We start from the raw sequence: 17,362 nt of genomic DNA, 5'->3' as shown, positions 1-17,362 counted from the left end.
TCCTCTTGCATTGATGGATGCCTGTATTCGACATGGCATACTATCCACAAGTTCATCAAGGCTCTGTTAGTCCAGATTGCCCCACTCCTCAATTGGTGATTGGTGGGTCACATTGTCCATAAACAACTCTTTTCAACCTATCCCAGGCATGTTGGATAGGATTCAAGTCTGGAGACAATGTCATTATCGTGAAGGACATCATTCACAAGATATGCATGATGGGGGCGCGGATTGTCGTCCATAAAGACGAATGCCTTGCCAATATGCTGCCGATATGGTTGCATTATCGGTCGGATGATGGCATTTACATATTGTACAGCCGTTATGGTGCCTTCCATGACAATCAGCACCATATGTCGGCCCCACATAAAGCCACCCCAAAAAATTGGAGAACCACCACCTTGCTGCACTTGCTGGACAGTGTGTGTAAGGCATTCAGTGTGTCCAGGTTGCCTTCAAACATGTCTCCGACAAATGTCTGGTTGAGGCCATACGTGACACTCTTTGGTGAAGAGAACGTGATGCCAATCCTGAGCAGTCCATTCGGCATGTTGTTGGGCCCATCTGCACCACGCTCCATGGTGTTGTGGTTGCAAAGATGGATCTTCCCAGGGACGTCGGGAGTGAAGTTAAACATCATGCACCCTATTGCGCGCAGTTTGAGTCGTAACACAAGTCCTGTGACTGCACAAAAAGCATTATTCAACATGGTGGCGTTGCTGTCAGGGTTCCTCCGAGCCAGAATCTGTATGTAGTGGACATCCGCTGCAGTAGTAGCCCTTGGAGGGCCTGAGCTAGGCCTGTCATTGACAGTTCCTGTCTCCCTGTATCTCCTCCATATCTGAACAACATCACTTTGGTTCACTCCGAGACACCTGGACACTTCCCTTGTTGAGAGCCCTTCCTGGCACAGAGTAACAATGCGGACGCAATCAAACCGGGGTATTGACTGTCTAGGCATGGTTGAACTACAGACAAAATGAGCTGTGTACCTCCTTCCTGGTGGACTGACTGGAACAGGTTAGCTGTCGGACCACCTCTGTCTAATAGGTGCTGCTCCTGCATGGTTGTTTATATCTTTGTGCGGGTTTAGTGACATTTCTGAACAGTCAAAGGGACTGTGTGTGTGATACAATATCCACAGTCAACATGTATCTTCAGCAGTTCTGGGAACAGGGGTGATGCAAAAGTGATGCAAAACTTTTTTTGATGTGTGTATTTTATACACTTCAACCCTCTGTATTCGCATATTCCATTCTTTTCTCCATTTAGCAAGGATTCTATTTTTTGTAATAACCAAATAATGAATGGTCTGTGTATAAGTCACTTCCTAATAATGAATGGTCTGTGTATAAGTCACTTCCTCTAAGTATTCAGGTATGTGCTACATCTGATCCAGATAGTGAATGACCTGTGTATAAGTCACTTCCTCTATGCATTCTGGTACCTGCTACATCTGATCCTAGTCTTTTATTAACCATTACGTTGTGAACAATTGATCAGCCACTGTCCTCTTGCAGTCTATGTATATTTATGGATGTCCTTAAATAGCTGTTGATGACTTTTAATAGGTTGTAAGTAGCAAATTCCTTTAATAATTCACCATTTTCATTCAGTAAGGGTTCACCTTAATTTCCCATTTCTTCTCTGATTGGTTTGTTCTGTACATGAGCATTCAGATCACCTGTCACATTAATAAAATCGATCTTTGCAGATCTTTTGTAATGAGATAAGAGAGTGTTGTAATTTTTTCCCCTCTGGAACTTACGTGACTACTGAAGTTCCTCTCTCTACTTCTGCCTGCCTAAGCACCAAAATTCTTTCATTTATAATATGTAGCTTTATTTTCCATTTTTTTTATCAGTTAATATAGCCACTCCTGCTGCAGTTAATTTCTCCCTTAGAACTTCATTATAAATCATTATGTATCTATCAATTTCTTTTGTGCCTTGTGAAAATTGTAATAAATACGAGGATGGTTTGAAAAAGTTCTCAGAATCACCACAAGAGGTCAGCGCTAGTGCAACGAGTTGTTCAGGTGGTATTCATTGGACTGTTGATTGTAAACATGTGCCACATCAGCGCTCTTGGCAGAGAGCTGTTGCGGCAACATGGTTCTGTTGTTGTTCCTGCATAGTGATTTGTGAAGATGGAAAAAATAGAGATTCGAGCAGTGATTAAGTACTTCATGAAGAAAAGTATGAATGCAAAGTATATTCATGCTGATTTCCAGAGTAAACTGGGGGACTCCACTCCATCATATGCAACTGTTGCCAAGTGAACAAATGAATGTAAATTTGGTCGGGAGAGCTTAGATGACGATCCGCGCAGTGGTTGGCCAAGATTGGTAACTACTCCAGAAATCTTTGCAAAAGTGCACAAAATGGTCACAGGATCGCCAATTGAAAATGTGTGAAATTGCTCACATTTGCGAGATGTCATCTGAAAGGATATGTCACGTTTTAACTGAAGAATTAGAAAAGAAAAAATTACCTGCCAGATGGGTGCCGCGACTCTTGACGCTGGATCAAATATGCATGAGAATGGACATATCGGAACAATAGGCCCGTTTTAGGAGAAGTGAACAACATATTTTGTGCTGGTTTGTTACCACAGATGAAACTTGAGTGAACTACTATACCTCAGAGACAAAACAACAGTCAAAGCAGTGGATACATGCTGAATCTCCACCACCAAAGAAAGCAAGGACAATTCCTTCAGCGGGAAAGGTCATGGCTTCAGTGTTCTGAGATGTGAAGGGGATTCTGTTTGTAGATTATCTCCCCACTGGGCGAACAATTACTGGAGAATAGTGTGCTAACCTCATGGACAAATTGCAACAAAATATGTGCGACAAAGGCCAAGGAAGAAAGTCATCTTCCATCAAGACAATGTGTGCCCGCACACATGTGCCGTCTCATTGCCATGGCAAAATTCCATGAACTAAGATATGAATTTTTGCCACACCTGCTTTACTCACCAGATATGGCTCCATCAGCCTTCCATCTCCTCCCAAAACTGAAAATTTTTCTTGGTGGCCAAAGATTCACTTCAAATGAAGAATTGATAGTCGGAGTTGACAACTATTTTGCAGGTCTGGAGGAAACTCATTTTTGAGATAGGATCAAGGCACTGGAATGTCGTTGGACTAAGTGCATTAATCTTCAAGGAGACTACATGGAAAAATAAAAAAGTTTCAGTGATGTAAGTACTTTAGTATTCCGTTTCAAGAACTTTCCAACCACCCTCATATTACAGTTGATGGCAAACTTGTTGGATTTTATGGTGGATCTCTCTCTCTCTCTCTCTCTCTCTCTCTCTCTCTCTCTCTCTCTCTCTCTCTCTCTCTCTCTGGGGCTTAATTATAATCACTATCATGGACGGAAAATTCAGTTTGCTAATTGTATGTGTTTTTGTTGCGCAGGTGGATTTCTCAGCAATTCCACAGCCCCTTGGGAATACTGGTGAGCCCACTGCTACTTTGACCGTGACATTCCATTCTCCTACTGAAGGAGGTCGCATCACTCCGCAGCTGCTGCTGTCATTACAGGCTGAGGCAGCACTTGAGGGTGTCGGAGGTAGTGGAATGTCATTACCCCCATTTCCACCTGGTGGTAGTTGCTTAATGGACTATGTTCCTGTGGTAACGGCACGCTTACAGGACCGAATTGATGCTGCCGCTGCTGCCCATGACAGAAGGAGAGAACTTATTACTGCTCTTTTTCATCATTTTGGTAATGGTGTCTTGGAATATGATGGCATTGGCTTTACCAGAGCTTCCTTTTTACTTGAATGGAGAGATTTTTATTTCATTTTGCACTTCACGTTGCCTCCTGGATTTCCCCGTGAAAAACCTGTTGTTATGTTCCAGTCAGTATATCACGCAACAGATGGGAAGCCTTATCGATATAGATTTGAAGACTTCCCCTACAATCCCCGCACTGAGGTAAAAAAAATGGCTGAAAAACTTATTGCCACCGTTATAGAATATGTGGAAGTCTTTCAGAAAAATTCAATTCAGAGCTCTCTAAATTTGTGATTTATTTATCTGGAATTGAGCTTTTTGTAGTATGCTGTTTTAGCTGTTGTGTAATTTAGAACAAAATAAGATATATTTGTAACTGTCTATGAAGTCGAATATTTTTTTACATGTATTCAGAATATATGCTGATCAGAACATTTGTCAACATGCAGGGTGTTCAGAAGTGATGGTTAATGTTCAGGGATGTGACAGGAACAATCATTCGAAACAAAAAAAGTCAAGTAAACTTGGGCTTTAAAATGCATGTCTTAAGAGCTACGAGCAATTCTTGGTTTTTGATACTGTGAAACTGACCTCTCCTACTGCAAGCTCTTTCCTTTCCATGTTTTGGGGCATGGTGGTATGGACCCAAACAAGAAGAAGAAAAAAAAGTGTAGTAAACATGTACTCTAAAATGCATACCTTAAAAGTTACGAACACTTGTTCATTAGAAGAGTTGTGTTTCAAAGTAGCGAAGATGAACAAGTGATCATAGCTCTAAAGGTATGCACTTTTGAGAACATGTTTATTGGACTTTTTGTCTTGTATTTGCCCGTACTACCATTTCCCAAAAAATGGAAAGTAAAGAGCTTGCAATAGAAGAGATATGTTTCACAGTATAAAAGATCAAGAATTGCTCATAGCTCTTAAGGCATGCATTTCAGATCCCATATTTACTTGTTTCAAATTATTATTATTATTATTATTATTATTATTATTATTATTCATATCCCTAAATGTTGACCACTTCTGAAACACTCTGTACACATTATATTTTCACTTACTAGATCATTGAGGCAGTGATATCTTTTTTATTTTCATTAGTATCAAGATAATTCTCATTTGTTGGAACTGTTCATGTGCATACAAATTATAATTGTCAAAAATACAGAATTTTGATTAAAAATTTATCACAATGTTTTTTGTTTCATCTCTCTATTTCCTTACATTCTGTACAATGAGATATGGTACCAAATTCTGCTTCATTAAAATACACCACCACATATGAAATACAGTTATTTTGTAACATTTATTTGTTCACCACAGTCAATTACATGTCTTTATTTTTCAGCCTGTATAATTCCTAAATTGGTTCTGTTTTTACTTTAAATGGTATCAGTAGTATCATTACAGAAGCCATGAAATAACATTTATTGTCAATGTAATTATTTTGATACATTTACTACCACTTACTTCAACCATTATTGTTTTTTACACAACTTTATTTAGTAAAAGCAGCAAACGAAAAAGTAAACAAAATGATAATATGTAGCAGAACTAAGTGAGATGTTAAATGTAAGTGATGAGAGAAGAAAATATGAAAATTCTGTAAATGAATCGGGCAAAAGGAAATATAGATGCTTAAAAATGAAATTAGCAAAGTGCAGTGTGGCAAATCAGGTGTATTAGAAGAGAAATACAAAGCACTAGAAGCATCGATGAATATGGGAAAGGTTGGTGTCACTGGGAAGCTTTGCCTACTGTCATTCCACAATGTAATACACCCGCATCGTCATATTTTTGGAGTAACTCATGAAAGCAAGCTAAAGTTTCTGGTGCCGAAAATTGTGCCATATGAATTCTTTATCATATTAATTTGAGACTGTCTTGCAAAAGCCTGTTTATGGAAGTAGGTGAGCCAGCCTCTTCTTCTCAGCATATATATTTTTTAATGAATTGCATCATATGCAAAATATCCTTTTCAAACAAAAAATTCAGTTCTCTGAATCAATATCAGGAAAAATAACAGTCTTCATAGAAACTTATTTGTTTTTACCCAAAAAGTTATCAATTATTCTAGAACACAAAGTTTCAGTAGCTTTTCAGGAAATGAAAAAAGTCTGGCTACAAATGAAATGAAATGAACTTGAAGAGTAACCTATGAGTTCAGCTCCTTGTACTCCATTGAAGAATTTTTTTTGACTCAGCCATTTGGTGTATCTATTTTTAACTAGATCAAAAAATGCAAAAGCAGAGTGATACCTGACATCAACAAGCTTTCTGTGTTGTAATGAAATCTTTGTGAGCAGCTTCGCAAATGAGTGTTTCCTCATCCATGAAGACCAGTTCACTTGGTTTCTAAGGGAGGAATATCAGAAAATTATTTCTTTTATGAATAAATTATGTAATTTTTTGACATTGTGCAGCCTTGAGGACCTTCACACAGTGGGCCTCTGGGCTGAATGGTCTATTTACAGAGTGACAGTCATTGAACTAGGGGGGGGGGGAAACACCATTAGTTACTTACAAACTAGGGAGTGCACACTTTATTCAACATGTAAACGTCACTATAGGTATTCGGATTTAGGTTATGACAAGTTTGTTGCGCTTGCGAATGGCTGTTTTCAGTTCAGCAATGGTTTTCAGGTTATTACTGTAGATTTTGTCTTTAATATTTCCCCACAAAAAAGAGTTGCATATGTTCAGATCCAGAGAATATGGCGACCAATCGAGGCCCACGCAAGAGGCCTCTTGGATACCTCAGAGCCAGAATGCAGTCCCCCAAGTGCTCCTCCAGGACACCAGACACTCTGCTGCTTCAATGAGGTCGTGAACCACGTCTTGTCAAAATCAGAGTGACTGTGGATAATGAGGATGAAATCATCTTCCAAAACCTTCAAATGCCAGTCAGTAGTCACCATGTCATCAAGGAATATCACACTGATTATTCTGTTACTGAACGTAGCACACCACACAGTTCACCCACTGAGGGTGAAGAGATGTCTCAACCGTGAAATGCAGATTCTGAGTCCCCCAAATTTGCTTGTTGACAAACCTGTTCAAATTAAAGTGGGCTTTGTTGCTAAACCAAACATGCATATTAATTCCCATCATGTCCCACATCCGACTGTGCAGTTTGAATGACTAACACAAACCATTCAGAAGTTGTGAAAATTTTATTTCATATAGTTCGATAATTGTCACCAAGTATAATCCAGATGGGAAATTTAAAAAAAAAAAATATTTAGAGAAAAGAGAAACAGTTGTATGAACAGAGACAGCTTAGATGACAGGCCACTACTAATCAAGGAAGAGGATGCTGAAAGATGGAAGAGGTACATAGTAGGACTATATAAAGGAAAGAAACCTGAAAACAGTATTTTGTAAATGGAAGAGAAAGTAGATGAAGATCAGATTAGTGATTAAGGAATTTGAGAACTTGACAGTGTAGAGCAACTTACATCATGCTGTGTAAATTTAATGTTCTGTCACTCGTTACGTGGACAAACGACTGCAGAGTAGTACATGAAGTAAGACTGGCCACCACACATAATGCTCAGTGACAGTCAAAATCAAAAAGAGAAAAAAAACTCGTAACTATAATAGTAATAGATATTCCTTTTTTTTTTTTTTTTTTTTTTTTTTTTTTTTTTTTTTTTTTTTTTTTTTTTTTTTTTGAGGCCATGTAATTATCCACTGGCTCTCCTTCCTTTCTTTAACTACCAGGTTTGCAGTCCCAATAATGTTGTAAGACCAGAAGCTTTTACCTCAGCTCCAGGCCAGATTATTTTATATGTCATAGTCAAGTAACATAAAATAAATCTATTTCTATACATATTCATGTACATCTTTGATCAGAAAGACAAAAATGATATTGTTTTTAAAAATCTGTCTTGTATCTTTTTTATTTTCCAGTGAATAACTGTCTTTATTTGGTTATATTTATTTTCATGACTGGGACCTAATTGATATTATTATTATTGAATCATGAAGTTAGGCCTGCAAGAAAATTATAAAACCCCTGAAGCACACTCTGCTTTGAGTTGACTGAAAAATAATGATTAGTTTCACTTTGCCATATATTTCTACACAACTGCACTGTACTGTATCACACATAAAAAGAATTACAGTCTTTTGCTAAACAATTAATTGAGGTATTCAAAATGTTACCGGTGTAGTTAATTTGTTGTATCAATCAAACAACCCATGTGGGGGGGGGGGGGGATATTCTCACTCTTAATTATACAATTACAGTGGACAAAGCTACATTTTTTTTTTTTTTTTTTTTTTTATAATTGTTCACTTTATTGACCTTTGCTCATATATGCCCAGTAAAAATATTATTCTTTGCTTATCAGTTTATTTTAATTATTTGCATTTAGATATCACACTTTGTCAGTCCCTGATAGTAATCTATCCCCTCTGCTTCCATTGGAAATTCCCATTTTGACACAGAGGAGGCCATAAGAGTCTTCAGAATTATTCAGCTGGTTGTTTGGCTAGTACTTGTGGCTGGCGATGAAAATAAGTTAACCACATATCAGAATATAATCTCATCAGATATCTTACACACAGAAGTAAATCAAATTGTTTTAAACCTATTGTGTTGGGCCCATAGGTAGTTAGCCAGTTAAATTTTTGTAATTTTGACCGGTAAGAATCGATACTCTAACAAAGGATATTACTATATCGCGCTTTTGCAGAATAATACTGCAACAATAAAACGTGAATGAGAAAAAAAAGAAAATAAAACATTAATTGCAAAGGAAATGTGCATATACAACAAAACTGCTCATACAAGCGTTTGCCAACATCAAATTGTGTCAAAGGCTTTAGGGAGACTAAGCAATGCTTCATAACAAATTTCCTCCGATGAGCGTGACGTCACCACTGTGTACATTAGATTCGTTTTAGCAGTTACGAGCGGGCTTATGCGCATGCGCAGTTGAGTTGCGTATGAGTAGTACCTTCTTCCGCTTCTGGCCACAGAATTGTGGCTGTTGGCTGTAAACAGTCGCAGCAAGCTGCTAGATGCAACCGGGAAAAATTTTACTGCCGCGCCCAAGCTGCCAGATTCACGCATGCGCAGCAGGCCCATAGCTATGAGGGAGAGAGAGGGGTCCCAAATTCATATTCTTGAGGAGGAAAAACCTTGTTTCACAAAACGCCTAGCATCCAGCGCACGTTGGTCTATCGATTACTCATATGATTTTGAATCACGTCCCTGTTAGTTTTTGAACACACACTGTAAGTTGATTTCGGAATGAATCATAATTTGATTTTTGAATGCGTGCATAGTGTACGTGAAGTCTGTCAGGCGAATCATCGTCGCATCTAGAAATAAACTTTCCTGCAGGCAAAAGGAGACCGGGCTATACGAGCTGAGCGGAGTAAAGCCGAACGAGCGAACGCCAATCGCTGTCTGTTATGTTCTTGATTGGGTTTGCGAATGATCAGCGTTGTTATACTTACTAGGGAAATCGATAGATTCAGACTTCCAGAGTGGAAATAAACGGCTAACAGGAATAACAGGTAAGAAAGATTACGTGTTATCTTCTCGGTGTATTAAGGAAAATGAAATTGTGTCAGAAAATTTTTGGCCAGTTCGCTACACTATAGTTCATTCTTTTATCTTGGCGGTTCGCGCATGCCCACCCAGACGCGGGAGATTGTTGCGTTGCCAGTTGTACGCGCCAAGAGAAGCAGCGCCATAGTATAGTTCGCTAACTTACGTTTAGGGGGGGGGGGGCGCAGTTTATGAAGTGTAGCCACCATGGCCGCATTAACCCTTTCGCTGCTACAGAGACGTGCTCCCCGCATTCCGCGATGTGCGCGATTTTGTCATCACTGCACTGCTCGCCTGTGTAGACCCATGGTGTTTCGACTGCTTTGACACACTTTTATCATTCGATTTCACAAAACCTGTTTGGCCCAAAAATTTGATTTTTACACATCATCTTGACTGATACCTTCCCCCCCATAAATGACTTAATTTTGTTTCGATGTTCAACGCAGTTATTGTGCAGCATTAGATGCAGTAAACCATTGCACGAAATTTTGGAGAGGTAAAAGTCCATAGCGTATACTTTCCGTATGGTCAATTTTAGTTGCCACTAGAAATTTCAAAAAATTACATTCAAACGAATAAAATTCATGAAGTAAGACACTTCGACATTGTTTTTAAATAAAGAAAATATTAAGCACCGAACAAGGTTTGAACCTTTCACTTAGCAGCCATACACACTAACCATTACGCTAACGCAACTCGTCATTCGAATAGATCTCCCGGAGGATTTTAAAATATCATTCAAAATAACGACAAACACTGTTGGTATGACTATGAATTACTCACGTTTTGTCGAAGTACAATAGGAAATAAACAAACTTCCTGCCGGACCGAGACTCGAACTCGAGACCTTTGCCTTTCGCGGTCAAGTGCTCTACCAACTTTTTTGTTCGTTGTGTTTGGTCGTTGCGGACGTCGCAAGACATCCTGTTCAAGTTCGGTGGTTGATCCTTCCACTCAGTTTTTTTATTACAGAGGCCAACCGGCTCTCTGACCGAACACGCTTAGCTACCATGCCGGCAACAAATGAAAATGTGTACCCGACCGTTATTAGAAAATGGAATTACGTGCTTAGCAGTCAGGTGGGTTAACCACTGCGCCATCCGGGACACGCAACTGAGCTACCTAAGCACGACTCAGGCCCCCTCCTCACAGCTTTACCTCTGCCAGTATCTCGTCTCCTACCTTCCAAACTTTACAGAAGCTCTCCTGCGAACCAGATGTACGTCTAGCGATTGGCGGCTGATGCTACAGATAAGACATTATTAACAATTATAGTACAGGGTTACATCAACAGTTACAGCTACATTCTCAGCAAGTACACCAAGTCCTTTCATCCATACATTAACTTTACGACAGGAGCGGGTATACAATGTAAAAGGCATATTACTATATACATAACAAGGCTAGATTGGGTCTCAGCATCTATTCCACAATGCCAGGTCTTATAAGCCTCGCAGCGGCTAAGTCCGTTATCAGGGCTCTGTAGTCAAGGACACGCGCTCAGTATAAAAGCGGCCAACGCAGACCAGCAGAACCATTCCGGTGTGAGCTATATCTGCAACAGCATTGAAGCACTATGCCTCGTCGACGTGTGTATCGTCAACGTCGCCATCGCATGCCAGTCTACAAACACATAATAAGCCTGGAGAATAAACTTGTCACAAATGGAACTGCACAAAGTGTCATACTGAATGGACCGATTTTTTTCCGTGGATGTCGAGTTAATTTCAGCCTTGACGTTGCCACAGGGAGTACTGGAAGTGGATGGTTTACTCTCGCTATCGTCCGATGTGAGAATGCCTCTCTACCTGGATTGGAATCATTTGCCGACCGAGATGTCATCGCTTATAAGACCTGGCATTGTGGAATAGATGCCAAGACCCAATCTAGACCTAGTTATGTATATAGTAATATGCCTTTTACATTGTATACCCGCTCCTGTCGTAAAGTTAGTCATGATGAAAAAATACATGTATGGATGAAAGGACTTGGTGTACTTGCTGAGAATGTAACTGTAACTGGTGATGTAACACTGTACTGTAATTATTAATAAAGTCTTATCTGTAGCGTCAGCCGCCAATCGCTAGACGTACATCTGGTTAACGAGGGCTCAAGGATGCAACAATTTGAAAAAAATCGAAAACATTGTGCCGCCTGGGCCGGCTGCAGAGTGAAAATCTCATTCTGGAAACATCCCCCAGCCTGTGGCTAAGCCGTGTCTCCGCAATATCCTTTCTTTTAGGAGTGCTAGTTCTGCAGGTTCGCAGGAGAGCTTCTGTAAAGTTTGGAAGGTGGGAGACGAGATACTGGCAGAAGTAAAGCTGTGATGACGGGGCGTGAGTCGTGCTTGGGTAGCTCAGTTGGTGGAGCACTTGCCCACAAAAGGCAAAGGTCCCGAGTTCGAGTCTTTTTTTTTTCGGTCCGGCACACAGTTTTAATCTGCCAGGAAGTTCCATATCAGAGCACACTCCACTGCAGAGTGAAAATCTCATTCAGGAAATAAACAATTAGCGCTGTTCTTTATTGCGAAAAAAGCGGTTAGTGAGAATGATACAAACACCTTCCCTTGCTGTCGCCTGAATTAGGAGGCTTATTGCTTGTTTGGTTTAATTAATTAATAGAATATGAAGCAATTGGTATAAAGAATGCTTTTTCCAAACTTTCTATGAAAGAAAGTCTGCTATCAAGACATTGCTTTTGTTCAATTACTTGATTTATTACTGAACGTTTCTAAAACTGGAGACACTCATCTGTGCCTTGCACTGCAGTCGAGCTCTGGCAACGTCGTTCTCTGTTCATTGGCGGACTGTGTTTTGTGATGTCAGATGCGCAGAACGAACCTAAACTCGGCCGCCATCGTAAATGATGCGCACATTAGTAAGGGCCAGTTTTACAGTCCCCGTCTAGCAGCCGCTTAAGTTCTATACTGAAAGTAGCGCGGAAAATGGTTTGTACGAACATAACAACACCTAACCGGAGAATAATCAGATAACTAAACCAGTGATTCTGGCAGGGTTAGTGAAGTTACACGGCGAATAAGTTTTGACAAAGGCTGAAATAGTTTCAGAACTAGTCATGATAAGATTGATTGTTAGAACGAGGAAGGAGAAGAAACTGGGACATCACACAAATTAGGGAATAATATGACGACTCCAAATTTATACAAAAATCTCATGCTACTACTTTTCGATCTCATGCTCGAGAAACAGGAGCGTATGAATGAAATGTGAAACTATTTTCTAATATGAAGCTTTTTGCTTATCACAGACGTAGTAGGCATTTTATGTTGGTCTTCGTGAATTATATTCTGTCGTGTTATAAAAATGACCATTTGTACCAAAACAGTCTCGTTTATTTGGTATGTGTTTCAACTTCTGCAGTGTTAGAAAGGCCTATTTTGTTTTATCTAGCAGACAGTGACAAAATAGACGTAATCAGATCGAGAAACCCTACCAGTCTTGGGTACTATTTGTATTAATAACTTACGCAGTATTAGAGAACAATATTTTGATTTTTCATGTAGCAAAACGTTTGACGAACTTTGATGAGGTAATACGAGGTGCATTCAAGTTCTAAGACCACCGATTTTTTTTCTAGTTAACTACTCACCCGAAATCGATGAAACTGGCGTTACTTCTCGACGTAATCGCCCTGCAGACGTACACATTTTTCACAACGCTGACGCCATGATTCCATGGCAGCGGCGAAGGCTTCTTTAGGAGTCTGTTTTGACCATCGCTGAGGCAATAGCAGCACGGCTGGTGAATGTGCGGCCACGGAGAGTGTCTTTCATTGTTGGAAAAAGTCACTAGGAGCCAGGTCAAGTGAGTAGTGAGCATGAGGAATCACTTCAGAGTTGTTATCACGAAGAAACTGTTGCGTAACGTTAGCTCGATGTGCGGGTGCGTTGTCTTGGTGAAACAGCACACGCGCAGCCCTTCCCGGACTTTTTTTGTTGCAGTGCAGGAAGGAATTTGTTCTTCAAAACATTTTCGTAGGATGCATCTGTTACCGTAGTGCCCTTTGGAACGCAATGGGTAAGGATTACGCCCTCGCTGTTCCAGAACATGGACACCATCATTTTTTCAGCACTGGCGGTTACCCGAAATTTTTTTGGTGGCGGTGAATCTGTGTGCTTCCATTGAGCTGACTGGCGCTTTGTTTCTGGATTGAAAAATGGTATCCACGTCTCATCCATTGTCACAACTGACGAAAAGAAAGTCCCATTCATGCTGTCATTGCACTTCAACATGGCTTGGCAACATGCCTCACGGGCAGCCATGTAGTCGTCCGTCAGCATTCGTGGCACCCACCTGGATGATACTTTTCGCATTTTCAGGTCGTCATGCAGGATTGTGTGCACAGAACCCACAGAAATGCCAACTCTGGAGGCGATCTGTTCAACAGTCATTCGGCGATCCCCCAAAACAATTCTCTCCACTTTCTCGATCATGTCGTCAGACCAGCTTGTGCGAGCCCGAGGTTGTTTCAGTTTGTTGTCACACGATGTTCTGCCTTCATTAAACTGTCGCACCCACGAACGCACTTTTGGCACATCCATAACTCCATCACCACATGTCTCCTTCAACTGTCGATGAATTTCAATTGGTTTCACACCACGCAAATTCAGAAAACGAATGATTGCACGCTGTTCAAGTAAGGAAAACGTCGCCATTTGAAGTATTTAAAACAGTTCTCATTCTCGCCGCTGGCAGTAAAATTCCATCTGCCGTACGGTGCTGCCATCTCTGGGACATATTGACAATGAACATGGCCTCATTTTAAAACAATGCACATGTTTCTATCTCCTTCCAGTCTGGAGAAAAAAAATCAGAGGCCTTAGAACTTGAATGCACCTCGTAGATTCTTTCGCAGAAAGGAAAGTGCGCCATGTAAAGCTGTAGCAAGATTAGAGAAAAAATAATGCTAGGCGCTAAGGATTGAAGAAATGTGTGCTGTCTTGTTTGTCTCTTGCCTTTACTGGTTTTATGCATGTTGTCACCCAAAACAGAAAGTTATTAGCTAACAGTCAATAAAGAGCAAATTTTCTGAAGAGTTCTTGTTCTCCGGATTACAAAACCTGATTATAGTTTGATGGCATCCAGTACAAAATATACACTTTTCAATTCCACAAAACGAATACAGTGACGTGTGATAGAAGAATGCTGTGTGAAGAGGGATGGAACTGCACTCTGGCACACTTAAGACCAAATAACATTTCTTTCATTTCCTCGAACATATATGTTTTATGTATCAGACTCTTCAGAAAGATGTGCGTACAAAATGAACATATTTTTGAAAATTAATTTTTTTTAAAATTTTGACTTCGTATTCCGAACCCTCGAGGGAGGGGGCTGGGGTGGGGTGGGAGGGGGGGGGGGGGGCATTATCGCAGTATTGCCCCGGTTCGGAATTATCGTAGATCCGGGGCTGATGCGCAGAGCAGAGTTGTAGTGGGTAAGTGTATAGTCTCCACGTGACCCGTGTTTACGCTTTAGTAAGTTTGCTGTTTCCTCTTCGTTTACTGCTCTCACGTCAAATGAAAACAAAACTGATTTCTGTGGCCGGGAGCCATCAAGTGAATTAAAAGACAACAACGGAAGGCTAATATACGTTATTAGTTTCAGATTTTGTTTTATTTCCACTTTTCTGACAGTCATGCATTAATCGCCTTGTAGAACAATTAAGTTATTTTCGTCGGTCTGCTAAAGAAATTTGGTGTTTATTAATCTTTTACGCTGAGGCAGTCAATGTATTTGAAACAAAGTGTTTAGGTCCTCACTCTTGGCTAATTTCAACAGCTCGCTGCATTTCAAGTGTACGTTTTCATCTTCTAGCACGTATGGCATTATACCATAATATAGAATCAAAAATGAGTTAATACAGTACAGGTACTCCAAGGAAATTAACATCCCGGAACGCACACTGAAAAGCTTAGTATCAGATCGAGGCCTACTTCATTGGGAATCTGGGCCTACGAATGTGCTCTTTAAGTATGCATTTTAAATGTGCCATTTTAGTATGATTCACGAAATTCCGATGCTCTTGGAGTATCCTCTTACGTCTTTTTTCTTTTATGACATAATGTAACATCTTTTAATGTTTTACACGTGCGAACATACGGGCTTTCTGCGCCGCAGTAGCTGCCAAAGCGCGGCGGCACCTGTCATCTGGCGCGCTCTGACAACTACTGAAACGAACCTATTTCTAACAGGTCGCGGGAAAATATTGCGAATGATGGTTTGAAAAGCGTTACTTTCAAGGTAAATTTCCTTTTACGCTAGTTGAACTATGTGCGACAAAATGTACTTCTTAAATCACAGAGCGTTTGATGACGAGCCAAATAATGGTTCAAATGGCTCTGAGAACTATGGGACTTAACATCTATGGTCATCAGTCCCCTAGAACGTAGAACATCACACAACACCCAGTCATCACGAGGCAGAGAAAATCCCTGACCCCGTCGGGAATCGAACCCGGGCGCGGGAAGCGAGAAAACTACCGCAGATGACGAGCCATTTAGAAATATTTTTTGCCCAGACATTCATGTCGTTATCATGAGCAAATTGATGTAGTGCTACGGGAAGCTCTCTCTCTTCTGCGGTAGCTAATTTATTTGTGGAAAACTTTGAGGACAAGTCACTGGACTCGGCTAAAAATTTTACTGGCACATTTGTGTGATATATCTTAAAGTGTAACACGCGCAAAAAAGATCAATATTACTTGTGAAAGCTTAGCTTCTCTTGCAGCCTCAGAGACCAATATTATATGTGAAAGCTTTGCTTTTCTTGTAGCTACACAACGTATATTAATTAAAAACATTACCTTTCCAGTTTGTGTATCCGCGCTACTTAACACTGATGTTACTATTATCTGACGACATCACGTGTACTGTGGTCTGAATATCCGTTGTCATCGGTTGGCGGGATCACGTGAGATGAGCTATGAGTGGCTTGCGAAAGCGCAGCGCAATTACAATGGTTCGGAAAGTAACATGCGGTGTTTTGTGGAATTCGAGTTTATACTTTCATAATACAAAAATATGCAGCGTACAAGTTGCTGCACATCAAAAATCTTTCCAAAAGGGGTTTTCTTCCCTGAGTTTCGTTTTCTTATTCTAAGCCTGTGTATAAAAACAACCATTCAAAGGAATGATACATCTTACAATTCCGATGGAAAATATACTGTTACTTAATAACACGGAAAAGTGTGTTTTCATCCGGGAGAAAGTGTATTTTTAACCGGGAATTTTTTTCTATGTCCTCGTTTACACCCTGTAGGACACAATAACGAAAAATAAAGAAAAAAAGAATAGGTGAACGATACTGGTCCATCAAAATACAGCCCTGAATTACGTAAGTTGAAAAAAAGGTGTCTGGAGTAGACGTTTTCTCAGAATTATTAAGACCCTTGGGTGGACCTAGTGTGACAAAACTGTTTTCCTTGGTTTGCAGGCAATGTGAGCTAAACAAAATACCCTCAGACTTGAAGAAGACCAAATAAGGCTGGCAGTGACCGATGTGAATATTGCAAACCATCAATTATAAGTCACGTATGGAAAATACTGACTCTGAAGCTGCCTGGTATGAGAAATAGCGAGTGAAATGTCATCTTCTGCTTGCACAGAAACGAGGTTGCAGTTCTGAGTCAAGACTTAAAAGGAATGTAATAGTTGAGAAGGAAGCGAGACAGGATTGCAACCTATCCTTGCCATCTAAGTCTATACACACTCCACAAGTCACTGTTCAGTTCATGACGGAGGGTACCATGTAACATGACTGTTCATTTCCTTTCACGTTGACTCACAGATAGAGCAACGGGGGAAAAAACTTTATAAAAGCCCTCGTACAAGCCACCGTTTTTCACATCTTTATGATTCTTAATGCAAAATGTTCGTTGGTGACAGTAGAATTGCTCTGCAGTAATCTTCAAATCCCGGTTTTCTAAATCTCTGTAAAGTGCCTCGTGAAAAGAGCTTCGTTTTCCATCCAGGTGTTTCCAAAGAATCTCCATATACTTAGACGCTGACTGAACCTAACGATAACAAATGT

At 40.2% G+C, this 17,362-nt stretch overlaps 1 protein-coding gene across 1 annotated transcript in view; it reads left to right on the top strand.

The window, feature by feature from the left end:
* The window catches only part of LOC124612375 (BRISC and BRCA1-A complex member 2-like), a 57,841-nt gene extending 52,899 nt beyond the window's left edge, over positions 1-4,942 (top strand). Inside the window, exon 4 of the mRNA XM_047140547.1 lies at positions 3,425-4,942. Within this exon, the coding sequence (XP_046996503.1) occupies positions 3,425-4,039 (615 nt within the window). The 3' untranslated portion in view covers positions 4,040-4,942. The remainder of the gene's footprint in view (positions 1-3,424) is intronic.
* The last annotated feature ends 12,420 nt before the right edge of the window (positions 4,943-17,362 follow it).

Source organism: Schistocerca americana, chromosome 1, assembly GCF_021461395.2.
Source record: "Schistocerca americana isolate TAMUIC-IGC-003095 chromosome 1, iqSchAmer2.1, whole genome shotgun sequence".
Classification (NCBI taxonomy): Eukaryota; Metazoa; Arthropoda; class Insecta; order Orthoptera; family Acrididae; genus Schistocerca; species Schistocerca americana.
Note: the sequence above shows the minus strand (reverse complement) of the source record. Positions and strands in the feature narration are given on the sequence as shown.